The sequence below is a fragment of the Canis lupus genome, chromosome 17 (genome assembly GCF_003254725.2).
Source record: "Canis lupus dingo isolate Sandy chromosome 17, ASM325472v2, whole genome shotgun sequence".
NCBI classification, from domain to species: domain Eukaryota; kingdom Metazoa; phylum Chordata; class Mammalia; order Carnivora; family Canidae; genus Canis; species Canis lupus.
Genome location: NC_064259.1, coordinates 62,249,010 through 62,268,745, shown reverse-complemented (window position 1 = coordinate 62,268,745; position 19,736 = coordinate 62,249,010). Strand labels below are relative to the sequence as shown.

The 19,736-nt window shown below is 43.0% G+C and overlaps 2 protein-coding genes across 5 annotated transcripts in view; one reads left to right on the top strand and one right to left on the bottom strand.

Annotated features, from left to right (window-relative positions):
* Positions 1–247: 247 nt before the first annotated feature.
* On the bottom strand, positions 248–19,111 carry LOC112664951 (uncharacterized). The gene is made up of 5 exons (XM_049095357.1): positions 19,039–19,111; positions 17,870–18,377; positions 2,721–2,883; positions 2,120–2,223; positions 248–1,977 (listed from the first exon to the last, which is right to left on the bottom strand). Exons 1-3 carry the CDS (start codon positions 19,109–19,111, stop codon positions 2,730–2,732), a joined length of 735 nt encoding a protein of 244 aa, XP_048951314.1. The 3' UTR covers positions 248–1,977; positions 2,120–2,223; positions 2,721–2,729.
* The window catches only part of MAGI3 (membrane associated guanylate kinase, WW and PDZ domain containing 3), a 237,202-nt gene continuing 236,403 nt past the window's right edge, over positions 18,938–19,736 (top strand). The window contains exon 1 of one of the 4 annotated variants that reach the window (XM_049096159.1): positions 18,938–19,445. In XM_049096159.1, coding sequence (XP_048952116.1) covers positions 19,130–19,445 — 316 coding nt within the window. In that variant the 5' untranslated portion in view covers positions 18,938–19,129. The remainder of the gene's footprint in view (positions 19,446–19,736) is intronic. The other 3 variants (XM_049096157.1, XM_049096158.1, XM_025452933.3) reach the window with 3 other exon arrangements.

Sequence of the window (19,736 nt, the reverse complement as noted above, 5' to 3'; positions counted from 1 at the left end):
TCCCAAAGTTTAATCCTTAAAATTGGAATTATGTATAAAAATGCTTCTAGAGGGACATCCGGGTGGCTCAGTCAGTTAAGCATCTGCCTTCAGGGCAGGTGGTGATCCCAAGGTCCTGGGACAGGGCCCCGATGAGGCTCCCTACTCAGCAGGGAGTCCACGTCTCCCTCTGCCCCTCCCCTGCTTATGCTCTCTCTGTCTCTCTCTCAAATAAATAAATAAAATCTTTAGAAAATGCATGAAAACATTGCAAAGTACTTATCATTTATTTTATAATTTAAACTAAGAACAAAGACTAAAGGTACAGGCAGACATGTGCAGACACTTAGGCTGTTTAGAACAGAATGAAAGACTGTAAAACTGGCAGGGAACGTTTCCATGAATGGGCATAAAAACGGATAAAGAGGAGGGAGCTGCAGGTCTGTCTGATAAATTTTTCTACAAATCGGCCTTTTTCTTCTAAAATATGCTACTCTAACACATTTATACGTTACCTTGCCCTGAGACTGTGCTGATTTGGTCAGTTGTGCTTTATGTAGCAAAACTGCTCCGATAGGAAGGGTCCATCGTCCTGGTGTAAGAGCATGAGCATCGTCTTTCACTTTCAAAAGTACTCGGATTTTGGCAAGACACGGCCACCTGTACATTACAGTGCCATATGTGAGATCCAGGGCTCTTCACCAAATTTCATTCATTTAAACATTATCCGCTTTATATGCCGTTTACCTCCCATGTGCTAGGACTGATTGTCTGAACTATAGAAATGAAGATGTTGTCCCTAGCCACATGGAGCTTGTGTGATACAATGCGACAAGCACCCTATAATGATAGGGAAGTTTCAATAAACACTTTTTTTTAAGTTATTTTGTTGTTGTTGTTATTTTCTGATTAAGAATGATATATTTGTCAACCAAACGTGTTGGTTTTGGGTTAGCCAGAACAGTATAATGGTGACTGTGGGCAGTTTGTTCCCTTGCTTGCTTGCTTTTTTTTTTTTTTCTTTCAATTTTTAATTTTTTTTCAATGATTTTGAGAGTGAGAGTGGGGGGAGAGGCAGAGGGAGAGAATCCCAAGCAGACTCCCTGTTGAGTGTGGGACCCAGAACTGTCCACCATGAACACAAGAAAACAGGAGTGTGAATGGTTCTGGTATTTCCCTCTTACATAGAGGAATTTCTCTCAGGCCGGGGTTTTGAGATTTGGGATTTTTCCATTGGCTTAAGGAAAGGAAAAACCCTGAGTGAGTGTGTTGTCAGAATGCCTGGATTCAAATTCCGACTCATTAAAAGTCATGACTAAGTGGGCTTGGGCTCCTTACTCCTTTATTTCTCTAGTGTCTATCTGTAAAAATGAAGGTAATTAGTGCCTTACTTCACAGCATTGTCAAGATTAAAAGAGCTAACGCACGTAAGGATTGAGAATGGTGCTAACACATGTCATGAACCCTCCTTATGCTTTAGCTGTCATTTATTTTTTTAAGTTCTTAGTTTATTAATCCTCTCATGAAAAATCTGCACAATCATCACAGATAAAGTCTGCAGAATCTTTACTCCTTCTGTTGTCCAATATCCAGCTCACTTTTTTTTTATTATTGCCAGAACTGCAATGGCTTTTGCAGTCTCCCTGACTTTCTTTGGCCTGTTCTTGGGATCCTTTTTGCTGTTTTCCTGACCTCTTTTTCTTCTCATGTAGGCTATGTCTTGCAAGTCTATGTTTGGGTTTGTTTTTCTTTGCATCATCCAAGGAATCCTAAATCATGCCAAAGCCAGTTGTCTTGCTGCCACCAAAATGGGTTCTGAATCCATATACAAAGATGACATCTGGGAAAGCCTGGATGGCTCAGTGGTTGAGCATCTGCCTTTGGCTCAGGGCATGATCCCGGGGTCCCAGGATCAAGTCCCACATTAGACTCCTTGCAGAGAGCCTGCTTCTCCCTCTGCCTCTGTCTGTGTGTCTCTCATGAACAAATACATACAATCTGAAAAAAAAAAAGAAAAAAAAGATGACATCTGGTGTGGTCTTGTCCATTCTGGCTAGTTTTTCCCAAATTTCTTTCTTTCTTATTGATTGATTGATTGATTAATTATTTTTTTCTGAATTCCTTTCTTAGGTACTGTTACCTTTCCAAGGTGAAGAACATCAATGACCATCTGTTTCTGCTGAAGTGGTCAATTGGTCATGAACCTCCTGCTCCAGATTGTTACTGTGTCCTTCATGATGGCAGCTGAGCTTCCAGCAGCCAAGAAAGAGAAAGTAAACAATCACTGCTTTAAAGGTTAAAAAAAAGCTTCCCTCCCATGGTGTGAACAGATCCATGGTACTTTATCTATTTAGGCTGGATGAAGGGATGAAGAGTCCCCTGACACAGAAAAGAGAAGGTGTTAGATAATACCATTTTGCTCCAATTTATGAAAATGAGGGATCTAGTGGCACAGATGCTAAATTCTACCCAGTAAGAGCTGGCGTGAAATTTTTTCCTGCAAAGACCATAAAGAAACAGAGTATTTCCTAAATTGAAGAAGGGTTATCTACTGGGGCATGTTTTTAATACTAAGTCTGCTTTGTTTGGAAAGCAGATTCATTTCAGAATGTTTACATATTTTCACTTATTTTGCTGCTACTAATATTTGTATGCTACTTCTAATATTTGCTTCACAAGTCCCAGGATGGTAGCACCCATCCAGAAATCACTTCTGTATAAACTTGGCTCTTCGTTTATACCTTTATTTCTTAAAACTTCTCCTCCTCCTCCTCTTCCTCCTCCTCCTCCTCCTCCTTCTTCTTCTTCTTATTTGCTGAAAGGAAACCGAGCACCTTGAAAGATAGGCTGATTCCAGGTTTGTGGCAGGAAACTAAGAGGAGGAGTGTGGGACATCTTGCTGTGCTGGAAAACAAGGAAGCTATTAAGAACTAACGCCAGGTCAGAAAGACGCAGGAACGACCCAGGGTAAGATACTGGCAAAGGAATGAGAAAAAAAGAAGAAAGAGAGAGATGGAGCAACTATGGCAAAATCTCGACAACTGTTTAATCTGAGTGACACACGCGTGGGGGTTTGCTTTATTATTTCTTGTTTTTGTTTGAATTTTTTCATTTTTAAACTAAACACATAATTTAAACCTTCTTTACTGCAAAACTCTATAGAGTTAGACAACACAAATGAATAAAATAAAAAGCGCTGATAGTTCTATCACACGGAGAGAATTACTGAACTACTCTAGTAACTTGTTGGAATGCTTTTTCGACATTCTTTACTGCATATGCAAATGTTTAAAAACTAATTTCTTCTCCTTCAACTTCTATCTTCCACAGCCTAACAGCACCACTTTGATTATATTATTTCCCTGTTTTCTAATCCTCCAGAGCTTTCTATATCTATTGAATATAGTTTGGGCTCCTTGACATTCAGGGGCTTCCAACATTGTTTCCAGAATTCCATCTACTGCCTTGTCTCCATAGACCCCAGCTACACTGGATAGCCTACATTTCAGTTCAGATTGGATCCTGTATAGATGCCCCAATTTATAATCTGAATGAACACTCAAGACCTTTACAATAATATATTTTGGGATTTCACGGTTTAGGACTCTGGATACAGCTAGTGACTCGTCTCAGCACAGAACCTAATTTTTGTGAAAAGGCCAAGCTGTTACATAAGCATTTTGCTGAGATCCAGGAAAAGAAAACAAGAGCATGCAGTTCAGCCTGTAAGGGATGATTGAAAACTAAACAAAGGTGGGAGAATCTGCCTCCACAGGTCATAATGCTTCTGCAATATCTGTTTCTGCTCTGTGGTGATGGAAGGAGTGATAGCAGGCCTCTTGTTTGGCTGAATACAAGGGAGCACGCGGTGCCCTCAAAGGTCCTAGCATCACATTCTTCTAGAATTAGAAATTTTGGTTCCTTGAACAAGCTTGTCCTTTGTTCAACTACATTGCATTGACAGCACTTCTCTCTCTGCAGCTACAAAAGGTAATAATTTGGGTAATTAAAAGTTTAACTCCATTGTTTCTAAACATCAGCAATTCTGTATGTCAATTATTTTGTGTAGATTTTTTTAATCACTGGGAAGATTCTTACTCTTGGTAGATGAATATTATCCTCTTGTTTATTTTTACCAAATTTTCTAAAAATTAGTCTTTTTCTTTTCCTGGCTCGCACCAGTATGGGTGGTCAAAACTACAATCCAAATGAAAATCTAATCCTAAATGTCTTCCTTTTTCTACCCCACATGCTTCCGAATGCTGTGAATCAAAATATATGATCTTCTGCAAAGATAATTTGAAAAATAGAATATTTATCTCTCCATATGAGTTGGAGAATGGAGGAAAAGAGGGGTTTATGTTAAGCTCGTATTCCCCAAACCTAAGAAAGCCCGTCATGGTAAAATTCCCTTGTATTGTAGAGCCTTATTTGGTAGAAGGGAATGGAAAACTACAGTTTTCACATATTTAATTGTTCAGTTACTTAAGGATTAATTAATTTTTAAAAAGATTTTATTTATTTATTCATGAGAGACACACAGAGAGAGAGAGAGAGAGGCAGAGACACAGGCAGAGGGAGATGGAGGCTCCCTGTGGGGAGCTGGATGCTGAACTCGATCCCAGGACCCTAGGATTACACTCTGAACCAAAGGCAGATGCCCAACCATTGAGCCACCCAGGTGCACCTTAAAGATTAATTTAAAATGTGTATTTCAGTTTATATTGTTGAAAATGGCTCAACTTCATTTCCTTGCATTACTAGGCAGTAGGTGATTTTTAACTCCTCCACATCTAAAATGTTATGAGCCTATGAATCTTTCTCTCTGATAACTATGGCTTTTTGATGTCTCAGGGTCACTACTCAGAACTGTTCTCAATGTAATGCATCATTGCTGTAGTGATTATTAAGGGAATGGATAAAATCTCTCAGACTCCAGACATCCCAAAAAATTGGCTGGATTTTTTTTTTTAAGAATACTCAGAACCCATTGTATTGTGCTTTATTCTCTCTTCTAGACAATTAATTGTGGCAAACATAGAACTAGCTGACAGGGCCAAAGGATTCTGAGTTTTCATTTGTTAGATATTAAAAAAACCAAATCAGATATATATGTATTTATCCAGTTTTCTCTTTTACTCAGGTAAATTTTACGTTTTATCCAAAAGGACTTAAGCCAAAAGTAAATTTAATACCTTCAATTTTTTTCCAGTTTGATATATAATTGTCACATAGCATCGTATTAGTCTAAGATGTGTACAACATATTCATTTGATATAAGCATATAACATGAAATGATTACCAAAACAACTTAATGTTTATTAACTCACATAATTACAATTTTTTCTTGTTTTTTTTTTTAAGATTTTATTTATTTATTCATGAGAGACACAGAGCGAGAGGCAGAGACACAGACAGAGGGAGAAGCAGGCTCCCTATGGGTACCCTGATGTGGTACTCCATCTCAGGACCCCAGGATCACGACCTGAGTTAAAGGCAGATGCTCAAGCACTCAGCCATCCAGGTGCCCCCAAATTTTTTTTCTTGTAATGAGAACTTTTAAGACCTACTCTCTTAGGAACGTTCAGATTTACAGTATTGTTAATTATAGTCACTATGTTCTACATCACATCCCCACAAGTTGCTTATAACTGGAAGTTTGTACTTTTGACTACTTTCACCCATTTTCCCTCTTCCTCTCCCTGCCTCTGGCAGCCACCAATCTGTTCTGTTTCTATGAGTCTGGGTTTTTTTTTAGATTCCATATATAAGTGAGATCATATAGTATTTATCTTTCTGTCTGACTTACTAAAATCAACCAATTTGACACTAATAAATTCAAAACTGAATTCTTGAGACTTTCTCAAGTTTTACCACCTGTTTATCTTGGCTATTGCTCTATCAGTATTCTGTAATACCATGTTTAAATTCGCTTTAAAATAACTTCCTTTTGTAACACATTAACCTCCTAGATCAAGATAAACCCAGGCTAGAACACTTTCTATAGAAAAAACACCCCAATCTAGAAATGAGCTGAACCCCAAGTCTCTCCAAAAACTAATGTTGATGAAATTTCTGCCAATAAGTTTTTGTTCTAGTAATTTTTTTAACTATCAGCTTTTAATTAAAATACAATTAAACAGAAAGCAAAGCTATTTTTTTTTTTTTTATTTAAAATCATTAGAAGCGAGTGCCAGGGTGGCTCAGTTGGTTAAACATCTGACTTCAGCTCAGGTTATGATCCCAGTTTCCTGGGATTGAGTCCCACATCTGGGATCCCTGCTCGGCAGGGAACCTGCTTCTCCCTCTCCCTCTGCCTTCCATTCCCCCTGCTTTGCTCTCTCTCTCTCTCAAATAAATAAATAAATAAATAAATAAATAAATAAATAAAATCTTTAAAAAATAAATAAAACCATTAGAAGCATAAAACTGGTACCTATATAGAAATGTTAAATTGTCCTAGTGACTTCTGACCTGTCCATCTTAAGCTTCAGATAAACAACATGTTTGTGTTTTACATACAGAAATACATATAAAGGGTGTGTATATGTGTGTGTGTGTATGTGTATGTTTATGTAACATGCGTGTGTGTGTTTTCACCAAATGTTGATTTACCCATCATCTCCTCTAAAGATAGTAAGTATTAAGTGAGGTTTAATTTATTACCAGCATAGACTACCTCCAAGTACCAGAAAATTCCCTAGGCCAAGTATCTCATGCCCTAAGTAGTCTGGTTTTGAAAGATTAACCTGAGGTGAAAATACTGAACTGGTGCTTGGATGAGATTCCAGACTGGTAGTGTAGATTCGGGAGTTTTAATTATCCAGCATACTCTGTGTAAGACATGGGCTAGGCCATGTGGGACATGCAGAAGGGCAGATCTTGATTATTTTTCTTTCTCAACCACCACCATCTCCTGCTCCTGCTCCTCTCCTTCTTCTTCCCCTCCCCACTGTCCTTCTCCTTTTTGCTCCTCTTCCTACTTTTCTTCAAACATAGTATTTTTATGCTTGTTTTTTTTTTAAGTAATACATGTACAGTTGATCCTTAAGCAACCCAATCCCCTGTGCAGTCAAAAATCTATATATAACTTTTACTGTCCCAAAACTTCACTACTAATAGCTTACTGTTGACTAGAAGTCTTGACCAATAATAGTTGTTTAACACATATTCTGTATACTGTATGCATTATATACTGCATTCTTATATTAATGTAAGCTAGAGAAAAAAATGTTAAGAAAATAATACCCAAAGAATACAAAAAATACTAATTTGAAGGGATACATGCACTCCAATGTTTATAGCAACATTGTCTACAATAGCCAAATATGGAAACAGCTCATGTGTCCATTGACTGATGAATGGATGGTATATACACACAATGGAATATAACTCCCCCATAAAAAAGAACTGTCATTTGCTTTTTAAACTTTGTGGTAATTGTTTTGTCATGTCATGTCATTCAAGATCATTCATAGTCAAATTTAAGAATCTTTCAACACTACTCTGTATCTTGATGAGAAAGGCCTTCCTCCATCAATATTATAAAACAATTTTACCATCTTTTATTACAATACTAGTTGGATATTTTTATATTTAAATATCTGATCATCTGAAATTTATTTTCAAATAAGGACTATGGCACAGATCAAGGATCAACATTCATTTTTTTTTTTTCTCAGATGGCCAGTCATTTGTTCTGTAACTATTGATTGAATAATCCATCATTTCCTCATTGATAGAAAGTGTTCGGTTTTTTTTTTTAAAGATTTTATTTATTCATTCATGAGAGACCCAGAGAGAGAGAGGCAGAGACACAGGCAGAGGGAGAAGTAGGCTCCATGCAGACAGCCTGACATGGGACTCGATTCCGGGACTCCAGGATCACACCCTGGGCTGAGGGGCAGGTGCTAAACTGCTGAGCCACTCAGGGATGCCTGAAGTGTTCATTTTAAACAACTTGTTTATTGCTATGAAACTTACATGGTAAGATGTATAATCTGAAGTATAGGGCTAGACTGGTTTCTGCATATGTTGATAACTCCTTAAAGTGCTACCCATAGTAAGATGTAGAACACTGCCAGGGCCTCAGAAGATCATCTGTTTTCCCTTCTGTCAATACTCTCTCAAAGTAATCATGATTCTGACTTTAATCACCATATATTAGTTTGACCTGTTCTTGAAATTCGTATAGATGGAATCTGATAGTACATCATTTTGTGTCTGGCTTCTTTTGCTAAAAATTATAACTGTGACCTTCATCCATTTTGCTGTGTGCAGATTAGTTTTATTCCTACATTGTTGTGTAGTATTCTAAGAACACACCAAGATTTTTGTAGTTATTCTAACCTTAGTGGACATGTGAGCTGTTTCCAGTTTGGGGCTATTCTGAATAATACTTGTATAGATCTTTTTTGGAGGATATAAGTATTCATTTCTGTTGGGTATATACCCAGGAGCAGAATTGATGGATCCTAATGTATATAACTGTAGTAGAAACAGCCAGTTATCAAAGAGGTTGAATTGATTTACATTCTCATTGGCAGTGTATGAGAATGTCCACATGTCTACATTTTTTTTTTTTTTTTTTTTTGCTGACACTTCTAGGGTCAATTTTTTTCATTTTAATCATTCTGATGCAGCTGTAATAGAGACTGCTATTTCTTATTCTGAGGGTTCTGACGTTCTGTTCAACTGTGAAAATGTTTTAGAATGACCACCATGACAAAGAAAAGGAGGCTAGATTTGGAGTAAAAACATCTGAGTTCAAGTTTTGACTTATACTTAATGTGGAGAAATGTGTGAGCGCCTAGAGTAACTTTTCGGACTCCCTAGTATTTGGGAATATGGTGATAGCTGCCTCATAGAATTATTACAAAGATTGAATTGCTGTTTTAAAATTATTATGAAGATTAAATTATCTAGTATAATTAATATATCTGAAGGAAATTTGAAGGGAAAGCACTCGAGTAGACAAGTGTTTATTAAGATCCTACTGTAAGCCAGGTGCTATTCTAGGCACCAGGGTTAAATTAGTGAACAAATAAAGATTTCTGTCTTCCTGGAACTTAAGTTCAAAGGTAGAGACAGACATAAAACAATATATAAACAATTGTTATTATGTCTATAAAAAAGTGATAAATGCTGTGGACAAAGGAAAGAAAAGATGGAGCAGGGGCACCTGGGTGGCTCAGTCGGTTAAGTGTCTGCCTTCAGTTCAGGTCAGGGTCTCAGGGTCCTGAGATCCAGCCCCACATCAGGCTCCCTGCTCAGAGGGGAGTCTGCTTCTCCTTCTCCCTCTGCCACTCACTCTGCTGGTGCTGTCTTGCCCGTGCTCTCTCCCTCTACAATAAATGAATAAAATCTTTTTTTTTTTTTTTTAAAGAGTACAGTAAGGAGATCTAAGAGTTAAGAGGATGTTGCATTTTTTAGATAGGAAGGAAAAGTAGGACACATTGAGAAGTGACATTCGAGCCAATGTCAGATGGAGATAAGAGAATGAGCCACAAAGCTATCTGGTGGAAAGGGACTCTAGGCAGGGGAGAGCTGAGGCAAGAGCAAGTCTGCCATGTTGAAAGAATTGCAAGAAGGCCAGCCGTAGTTGGAGTGGAGACAAGTGGGGGGCAGTAGGAAAAGAGATCATAGAGGTAACTGGATGATGGTGGTCCTGTTGGTCATTGTAGGAACAATGGCTTTTTTTTTTTTTATTCTGAGTAAAATGGGGATACAATTAGTGTTGAGCCAGGAGTAACATGATCTAGTTAATTTATTTTTTTAAAGAATCACTGTGACTGCATGTGTCTAAGCCAGCTCTGCTGCCATGACAAAATACCATACACTAGGTGACTTAAACAACAGAATTGGATTTTCTCATAGTTCTAGGTATCGGAAGTCTGAGATCAGGGTGTCAGCGTGGTTGGTTTCTTTCTGGTGGGAGTGCTCTTCTCTTTTCCTGGATTGCAGGCTGCCTCCTTCTTGCTGTGGGGAAGCAGAGGAGAGATCTCTCTTATTCTCAAGAGACCATCAATCCTATTGAAGTAGGGCCCTACACCTGTGACTTTATTTAAAACCTGTAAACTGGGTTTAGCGCCAACTTCAGCCTGGGGGTGATCCTGGAGACCCGGGGATCGAGTCCCACGTCAGGCTCCCTGCATGGAGCCTGCTTCTCCCTCTGCCTGTGTCTCTGCCTCTCTCTGTCTCTGTCTCTGTGTGTGTGTGTGTCTCATGAATAAATAAATAAAATCTTTAAAAAAAAAGTTTAAACCTTAATTCCCTCCTTATAGGTCCTGTCTTCATATATAGTCACATTAGGGGTGAGGACTTCAACATACAAATTCAGGGGGATACAATTCAGCCCATAGTAGCTTGCAGTTTGAAATTTTTAATGTCAGCATTCTCAAACACACCCAAGTCAAAAAGAATGCCTTGAAAATTAACCACGTAATGATGGTATTAATGGTTTTGATGGTTTGCTATTGATGTAACCAGTTGCTCTGTTTTTCCTATTTGTGCCTATCCAACCACGAATGGACAGTATATGTTGATATTGATTTACTTGAGATTTAATTGTCATATCACAGTTTTAGATGCACAACATAACGATTTGATATTTGTATGTATTACAAAATGATCACCACAATAAGTCTAGCTAATATACAGCACCGCATGCAGTTACAATTTTTTTCTTGCAACGAACACTTTTAGGATCTACTCTTAGCAGACAGTTATTATATATTTAAATGTGCCATGATTAAGTTTAGGTTCTAAAGTACAGAAGCAGCTTCTCAGTACCCATTTTACCTAGAATGTTGCCCTGCTTCTGGAACAGAATTCAGCTCCTTCTCTCCTTCACTCAATACCCAGCAAGGTCACTCTCCATTTTTCAATGGAAAATATATAGACTTTGTTTAGATACTCTTGTAAAGTATAAGAAAGGCCACAGTCCCCAGACTTTGAAGGGGATGTGTTTATTTTAAGCTCATGTGGTGCGTTTCCAATAATTTTTACCATGAAATTTGGGAGTGTACATTTGGAAACACTTTACCTAAGTTTAGCCATGTTAATGAGAATTTTCCTTCTGTTGAAGAAAAGGATCTTCTCCTCATGCTTCATATCAGAATCCGTGAAAGGCACTGTTTATTTGCATCTAATCTGCAGTGAGAAGACTCAACAGCCTGCAGTTTTCCAACAGGTCAACAAAACTAAAGATCTTACATGGTAGTGAAGCTCTTTTAATACAAAGTTTGTGAATTCCTTAACAAGTCAGGAAACAAATTCTGCTTTTTAAAAAATATTTTATTTATTTATTCATGAGACACACAGAGAGGCAGAGACATAGGCAGAGGGAGAAGCAGGCTCCCTACGGGGAGCCTGATACGGGACTTGATACAAGGACCAGGGGATTACTACCGGAGCCAAAAGCAGACACTCAACAACTGAGCCACCCAGGTGCCTCCAAATTCTACTTCTTATAACAACACACCCTGTCAGTTAAAAGAACAGTATGCTGTTTCACAAATTTTAAGGTCATCGTAGACTTTGGGTAGATGTTGCTTTCTTAAGAGATCCAGGAAAAACCTTGAACTTAGCACTCCATTTCTCTAGGTGCGCTTCTTAATAAACACAGCAAAATAAAGAACCTGTATAAGTTTAAACTTAAGTATTTCCCCTATTTTTTATTTTCTAAGTTCCTTCTTCTCACTGGGAATGGACGTTTCAATAAAGCATTACATTTCATAAAGCTCATTAAATACAATTGTAACAGACGTCTTTAACTGTGATAAGTCTCTGAAATTAAAACTATAATTTCTGATTTTCATGGTGCACTTGGTAAGTTTTCATTTTCACTGTTTCTACCCTGGTTCATGCCACTGAGCCTTCTCAGTGGGCTCCTGTACCAGATTTTTTTTTTTTTTAATCTAGAGTCCCTGATTCTACTGTCACCCTCCTTCTCTGTGGAGCCATCAGAACCATCAGTCTAAAACGTAAGCCAGATTCTACTATTCCTCTGAGGTCTCTTTATTGGCCTGGAACACTCAGGTCTCTGGTCTTCACTTGGTTCCCTCTTGTCATTCATGTCAAGCAAACTGTCATCTTCTCTGTCTCTCTCTATTTAAAGATTTTATCTATTTATTCATGAGGGACACAGAGAGAGACAGAGACACAGGCAGAGGGAGAGAAGTAGCCTCCCCACAGGGAGCCCGATGCGGGACTCGATCCCAGGACCCTGGAATCAATGACCTGAGCTGAAGGCAGATGCTCCACCACTGAGCCACGCAGGTGCCCAAAAGTGTTACCTTCTCAAGCAGACCTTCTCCATGATTTCTATCTGATGTAACCTGTGTCTTCTCCTAAACACCCACCATTTCATTCTGTGTTATCTTTTTTTTTTAAAGATTTTATTTATTTATTCATAGGGACACAGCTAGAGAGAGAGGCAGAGACACAGGCAGAGGGAGAAGCAGGCACCATGCAGAGAGCCCGACGTGGGACTCGATCCCAGGTCTCCAGGATCACACCCTGGGCTGCAGGCAGCGCTAAACCGCTGCGCCACCGGGGCTGCCCATGTGTTATCTTTTTTAATTACAGGACTGTTCCTATTGGAAATTATCTCAATCATTTACTTGCTTTGGGTTTGCTGTTGATGGACTTCAGGATGTGATCCCCTAAAATACGGCAGCTTGGCATATTGAATATTTGAAACTATAACGGTTTGAGAAAAGAGGAGAAGCAGGCAGGTCTCTCTGACCTTCTCCCTCTTCTTCTCTGAAGCAGGTCCTAAGAGGTACCCTCTCCAGACCCGGAGTAAAAAAGGAGCATCTGGATATCCAAGTTGGAGGGATATCAAGAAGATTCTGAGAAAACAGGCTTTGCTGAGTTTTCAGGGTTTATTACTCTCAGCTCATATTCTTTGCCCTATCACACCTTTCTATGACTTTCAATTTTTCATCAGTAGCTTATAACCACTGAGGTTTAATCATTTCTTCTGGTCTTTATTTCCTTATGAAGGCTCCTATGTCACATAAAACTTAAGTAAAGTTGTATGCTTTTCTCCTGTTAACGTGTCTTTGTCAGTTGAAATTTCAGACCCAGCCAGGGACCTAAGAGGGTGGAGGAAACTGTCTTTCTCCCCTACACTGTCATCCTCCCCCCTGTCATCCTGTTCATTGCCATAAACCAACCCCTAAGACGATGCCTATTTATCATGGGCACTTTATTTTTTGAATAAATGTGTGCTAACTATACTAAAGACAAAGTACCCAGACCTATGGGAGAGACACAAACAAATCAGGGTGAGATCTTGCTCTCAAGGATCATGAGGTCTACTGGAAAAGGAAACACATAGAGATAGCATGCTTTTAGTTCTGGAGAAGGAAGAGCTGACATCCAGCTATAGAAAATCAAGGCTGGCCTTGAGTAGGAGATTGTATTTAAGCTGAAAGCTGAAAGATAGGTATTTTGGTATGTTCTATTTCCTTCAATGTTCTCTTTGTCCTGCTTTGCTAGAGGAACTTGACATCTGACTGCTTAACTAACCCCCTTTCAAAGCATGTTGGCACTGCACTCGGTTTTGAATGTTTCTATTGTTCTGTGATTTGGGCTGGATTCATTTAGTCATTTGCAGGTAAATGCGTCCATGGGCAAAACTGCATGTTTATATATGAAACATAGTAAGTAATACAGATTTTATTTTTTTATTATTTTTATTTTTTAGTAATACAGATTTTAGACAATAGTCTGTTTAACTGAAATACAATCTTCCGTGTAACTGCTTTTGTAATTGAGCATATTTTAGCATTAGCATACAAATTAGCTCACAGACCTCAGCAAATAAAAATGCTAATAAAATGTAAAGATATAATGGAACATTAATATTGAATTCAGTTAGGTTATTAATGTTAGACTACATTACATATGTCGTTTCCATAATACAGGTAAATATGGATGTTTTCTGAGCCCGTGAAAGACTTTGTTGACCAGAATTTTAAAAATTCCAGGTAATTTTATTATAATCTGTGGGAAGAAAAACAAGATGAATGTTCTGATGCTCCACATAGAAGGCAAACCTTTGTTTTATCTGTATACTCCTCTTCTCCCCCACCCTCTGCCACCATCATACTTGAGAATGACTTCACCTAAATAATGATTTGATTTATGATTACTAGTGATTCAAGTTTTCACAGAAGAAATGACTGAGGATATAAAAACAAGTGAAATCAAAGGTTTCTCCCTGCACTTGCCTTGCTTGGGCACAAAGCCATGCACAACTCCAGGGGTGCTGACCACACGGCTGCCAGTGTGGGTGATGGGCTTGGGGCCCTCCACACACAAACTGTACATGGCACCTCAGACTGTACAGGGCGGTAGGTAAGCATGAGTCATTTCAGAAAAATGGAGGGGGGTGGGGATCCCTGGGTGGCTCAGCGGTTTAGCGCCTGCCTTCGGCCCATGGTGTGATCCTGGAGACCGGGGATTGAGTCCCATGTCGGGCTCCCTGCATGGAGCCTGCTTCTCTCGCTGCCTATGTCTCTGCATCAATCTCTCTCTCTCTCCCTCTCTGTGTGTGTGTGTGTCTCTCATGAATAAATTTTAAAAAAATCAGAAAAACGAGGAATTTCTACCTGCCATTCTGAACTTTTCTAAGTAGAAGGGTTTATTTAGCTTTCATTAGGAACACTGTGTCCAAAATCATAAAACAAAACACACCCCCTGCCTTGTCAGAAACATTGTATACTAGAAGCAAATTAGTGTAGTCTGTTTGTGGAGGACACTGTGGATTGCTTACGGAAAAGCCGGGCTTCCCTTCTTCATATTTGCTAAGAGAACACCATTCACCACCCCCACCCCCTGCTGCCTTGCCCCAAGTTCAAATATTGTGCAGCCGTGCAGTTTATAAGATGCTCGATCTCCTTTTGAGCACCCAAGGGTGAAACTGGTTAAGGATATTTCATTACTCTTTGCACCTTCAGTTTAGGAAAGGGCATTTGGGCAATTTCGCCCAATAAGCTGGAGGGAAAGACTTGCTCAGAGCCTCATGGGGAGAGGTTTCCTTGGTTTCCAAAAAAGAAATGGGGGAAAGGAGACAACCACTTCTCTCCTTTTCATCTTTAAACATTGTGATACTTGTGTTGGTGTCTCTATAGCCGTCTTGGGACCTAGGTGGTAAGCAGCATCTTGAAACATATCTACGTTTATCATATGGATGGTTGGGAGTAGCTCAAAGAAATCTTGGAGATCATCAAATTCCATTGTATCATTTATTTTTGTTAAACCAGTTTCCATATTGTTTGGCTTATTAATACTCCTTGGTGGAAATCATAACTATTAGCCCAACTATAAGTTTAGGAAGCTGTGATAAACATAGATAGAATTTGGTTATTTGGTTAGGTGCCATTTTACAGATGGACACTCATAATGTGACTCTTTTAATTATGCAGTGATTTCCAGAACAATATCCTACCAGAATTAATTCACTGGAGGGGGCAGTTTATTTCTAAAATATTTTAAAAGTAGAACCTAGACTTATTAAGATGGGTGAATTTAATACTTAGAGAATTACAAGGGTGATGAACAATGCTTTTTGTCTTGTCACAAATACAACTAGCACAAACTAATTTCCTGAATGTTTGCTTTTATGCTAGATCATATGTTAAGTGCTTTCTTGATTCAAATAGCTCCATTCAGTTCTCACAACAACTCAGGTGAGCACTGCTATTATACTCCTTTCAAGGATGAAGAAATGTAGTTTAGGTAAGGTTAAATAGTTTACTCAAGATTATAGAACTAGTAAGTAGAAAAGCTGGGATTTGCAGTCTGACTCCAGAGCACAAGGTCCTAATCACTGCAGTTTTCTGCCCAAGAGTCAAGATAATGTATTCTTGGTTGAGGCATGCGGCACACACTGTCGGGTGCCTACTTGACATTTATTCTTTCTCCTCTCAAACAGAACCCCTATTTTGTTTGGGGTGACTCATGATCAATTTAATGAACTGTGGCAATCTCATTTTTTTTTTTGCCACTAGGCTACACTGGGCATGTGACCATTTTCTGGCCAATAAGGGAGATTATATTGGTTGGGGTGGGGGTTGCAGTCTGGGAAAGATTTTCTCCTTCATACACATGGGAGCAGCACTGTCTTTCCTTGCCTTCCTGCTTGTACAGTGACCTCTGAGGATGTCCTATCTGGAGCTGTGGCAGCCACATTGCAGTCAAGAGGTGATGAGCCTGGAGATAGAAGCTAACATGCATACGATGGTAGAGAACAGGCACAAAAAGAACTGGGTCCTTAGTGACATGATCGTGCTACTAAACTAACCCTGAGATTACTTAACATATGAACCTTGTGTTAAAGATATAATACATGACCTTATTCTTGAAGCTGTTAATATTTTGTTCCTCGTGGCCAAAAGTATCCTAATGGATGCAATCCAGGCAGGAAAAGACATTTCCCCCAGAGGTACTGTGAAAGTAGATGATGTGGAGGTTATCAAGATCTCATCCAGGAATCTGTTAGCTTAGGTAATGCTTCAGAAAAAATACTCCAACTTTGTCTCAGATCTGGGTAAATCTGAGCAATCTGTGTGTCTGTACTAGATGTTTCCCCCTTTTCTCTCTAGATGCACACTTTCCTCTTCTCTGTGTGACTGACTGAGATGGATTGCAGCAAAGGGTTCTCTTGCCCTCTGGCTTCTGGGTGGATTTGGCCACTGGGATGCACCAGCAGGAGACTGGAAGAGGGAGGCACAAGTGAGATAGAAATCCTCCAGCATCATCCTGGGGCGATTACTTAAGCCGACTGCATCCCTTGATTGAAGTTCACACATTCCTGTCCGGCTGCCCTTTTTGTGCTGAATTTTGGTTCCTTCCTCTTCTGCAGACCTAGGAGCTTACAGCCTGGGGGTTCCACACTACCCTTGGGGTTTCCCACATCTTTGTAAAGTACCATTTGTTTTCTGTCAGGCTCTGACTGATACTATGGCATGAACAAAATCATGAAACTTGATTGCTGAAACTTGGTCCACTCTATCTGACACATGATGAGATTCGGTGGAGTCATTCACTGTGTAAGTAAGGGCTTTCCTCAACTATTAAAGGGAGGCAGGAAACTATGAAATTAGGAGTCACTCTGCAAAGGTAAAACAAAGTCTCATTGCTCAGAGAAAGGTTTCTACTTTGAGGACAAGGAATCAAAGAAGGCTACCTGGAAGAGATGGCATTTGGACTCAGGATTTGCAAAGATTTTATTTACTTTTTCATGAGAGACACACAGAGAGAGGCGGGGACACAGACAGAGGGAGAAGCAGGCTCCATGCAGGGAGACCATGCATGCAGCAGGTCTCGATGGAGCAGCATCTCGATGGATGCAATCGAGACCATGCAGCAGGACTCGATTTCAGGACCCCGGGGTCATGACCTGAGCTGAAGGCAGACTCTCAACCACTGAGCCCCCCAGGGGCCCCCTGGATAGGATTTTTACAAGACAAAAAGCTGGGGAGAGTGTGAGGGAATGAAAATGCTCAATTGTTGTTGTTGTTGTTGTTGTTTTTGAAAAATCAGTGCTGAAAGGGACCCGAGATGCTCTTTATTCAATGTTTGCTCTCCCATCGCCGCCTCCTTTACAGATGAATGAACTCAAATGAAGCCGAGATTCGGCCAAGGTCAAAGCAGCGAGCAGAGCAGCCCGCAGGTCTGGCAGTTCCCGGGCGAGTTCTGATCCTGACTCCTACCTCCACATCACCCCTCATTTTGGGCGGCCTGTAGACTTGCCGGTCTCTCCACCAGAACTACGATCTAGCACAATTTCGGACATAAAGTCATCGTCCATATCACCAGCTACCGAGGAGGAACCACCCACCTTCCGCGAGGCGCCGTGCAGGTATTTTACACGTACCAGATGCCAGGCTCACAGCAGTTGGGAGGAGTGTGACCATCCCCACTTTGCAGCTGCGGATGCAGCGGTTCAGAGAGGTCGTCTAATCTGCCGCAGGTCGCACAGCAGTACGCGGGGCTCGGAGTCCGACAACCTGTCTCCGAGGAGCGCACGAGCGAACCAGAAACACGCCGCGAGTGCAAGGGGTCGGCTGGGAGACGCCTCCCTGGAGACCTCGGCACGTCGGGCAGCGGGCGCCGCGGGCCACGCCGCAGCCGAGCGAGCACAGCTTCCCCGGGCAGCGTCCCGGGCCGGCTCCGGAGCTCCAGCCGCCGCCCCGCCCGGCTCTGCGGCCACGCCTCCACCTCGGAGTTCTTTCCGCTTTCCCGGTCCGAGCGTTCGCTGGGCTCCAGCCGCCGCCAGGGGGGCCTCCGTCCGCGCGGCCGCGGGCGGCGGGTCCCATCCCTCCCCGGCCCCTCCCTCCGCCCTCCCTCACTCTTCAAACTTTTTTTCCACCCTTTAAACTTCACTCATCCCAGTGCCCGCCTCCTCCCCTGCCCCCAGCCCATCAGCGGCCCGCGCTGTCGCCGAGGGCCCGCCCCCTGCCCGCCGGGGGCCAATCGCCGGCGAGGGCGTCGAGAGCCGGGGCTGGCGTCCAGGCGCGGGCCTGTGACGGCAGCGCGCCGGGCGCCGCGCGGCGGGAGGGGGCGGGGCCGGGCTGAGGGCCGGGCCGGGCGCGGGCGCGGGCGAGGGCGGGGGCGGGGGGAAGGGCCGAGGGAGGCGGAGGGGGCTGCGGCGGGTTTGAACGCGGCAGTTTCCTGGCAGCTCCGGCGGGCGTTGGGCTCCGCGCTCCGGCTCCGGCTCCGCGGCGGCCGCGGTCGGTCCTGCGGCCGGTCTGCGCGCGCTTCTGCGCGCCCCCGACGGATTTTTCTGGTTCCGGCCCCTCCTCGCCCACCTCCCCGCCCCCTGCCCTGCCTCTCCCGCCGCTCCGGCGCGCAGCCCGGGGGCCAGCCGGCGGCCGCGACCCCGCCCGGGGGCCGCTCCCGTCTGCTTTTCCGGCCTCGCGCGCCCGGGGCGGCCCCCGCGGAGCCCGGTAGCCCCGGGGAGCGCGGCCGGGAGGGGCGTCGGGGGGCGTCTCGGGGCTCGGGGCGGCGGTCGGGGCGGGGGGCGCGGGCGCGGCGCGGCGCGGCGAGGCCGCCTCGCCGGGCTGCACGCGCTGCACGGGCCGCCGGGCCCCCGCCGCCCGCGCGGGGTCTCCCGCATGGTGCCGCGGGGGTCGGGATGTCGAAGACGCTGAAGAAGAAGAAGCACTGGCTCAGCAAGGTGCAGGAGTGCGCGGTTTCCTGGGCCGGGCCCCCGGGCGACCTGGGCGCCGAGATCCGCGGCGGCGCGGAGCGCGGCGAGTTCCCCTACCTGGGGCGGCTCCGGGAGGAGCCCGGCGGCGGCACCTGCTGCGTGGTCTCGGGCAAGGCGCCCAGCCCGGGGGATGTGCTGCTGGAGGTGAACGGGACGCCCGTCAGCGGGCTCACCCACCGGGACACCCTGGCCGTCATCCGCCACTTCCGAGAGCCCGTCCGTCTCAAGACCGTGAAGCCAGGTACGCCGGCAGCAGCGGCCCCTCCTCGTCGCTCGCCGCCCTGGGCGATCGCGGGCTTCCGGGGCGCGCCCGACTCCCTGGCAACGGCGACGGGGACGGGGACGGGGGGCGGTGGCGATTGTCCATTTCGCGGATGGGAAAACTGAGCTCCGGCGCGGCGAGGCTCGGCGAGGCTGCTCTGCGGGCTGTTCCAGAATTGCCCCTAGAAACTGGGTTTCCTAGATTCGTAGCCTCGTCTCCTATGGAGAGTTTTGGACCAGAGAGAGAGAGAGAGAGAGAGAGAGACAAAAA

Excerpts from the sequence above, each read along its gene's own strand:
- LOC112664951 (XM_049095357.1), bottom strand. The coding sequence starts at position 19,111 with ATGCGGGAGACCCCGCGCGGGCGGCGGGGGCCCGGCGGCCCGTGCAGC. Across the intron at positions 18,378-19,038 it reads CAGCCCGGCGAGGCGGCCTC|TGAAGTTTAAAGGGTGGAAA; the intron begins GCCGCGCCGCGC and ends CACTGGGATGAG. Across the intron at positions 2,884-17,869 it reads TGCTGTGAGCCTGGCATCTG|CACAGCAAGATGTCCCACAC; the intron begins GTACGTGTAAAA and ends CTTGTTTTCCAG.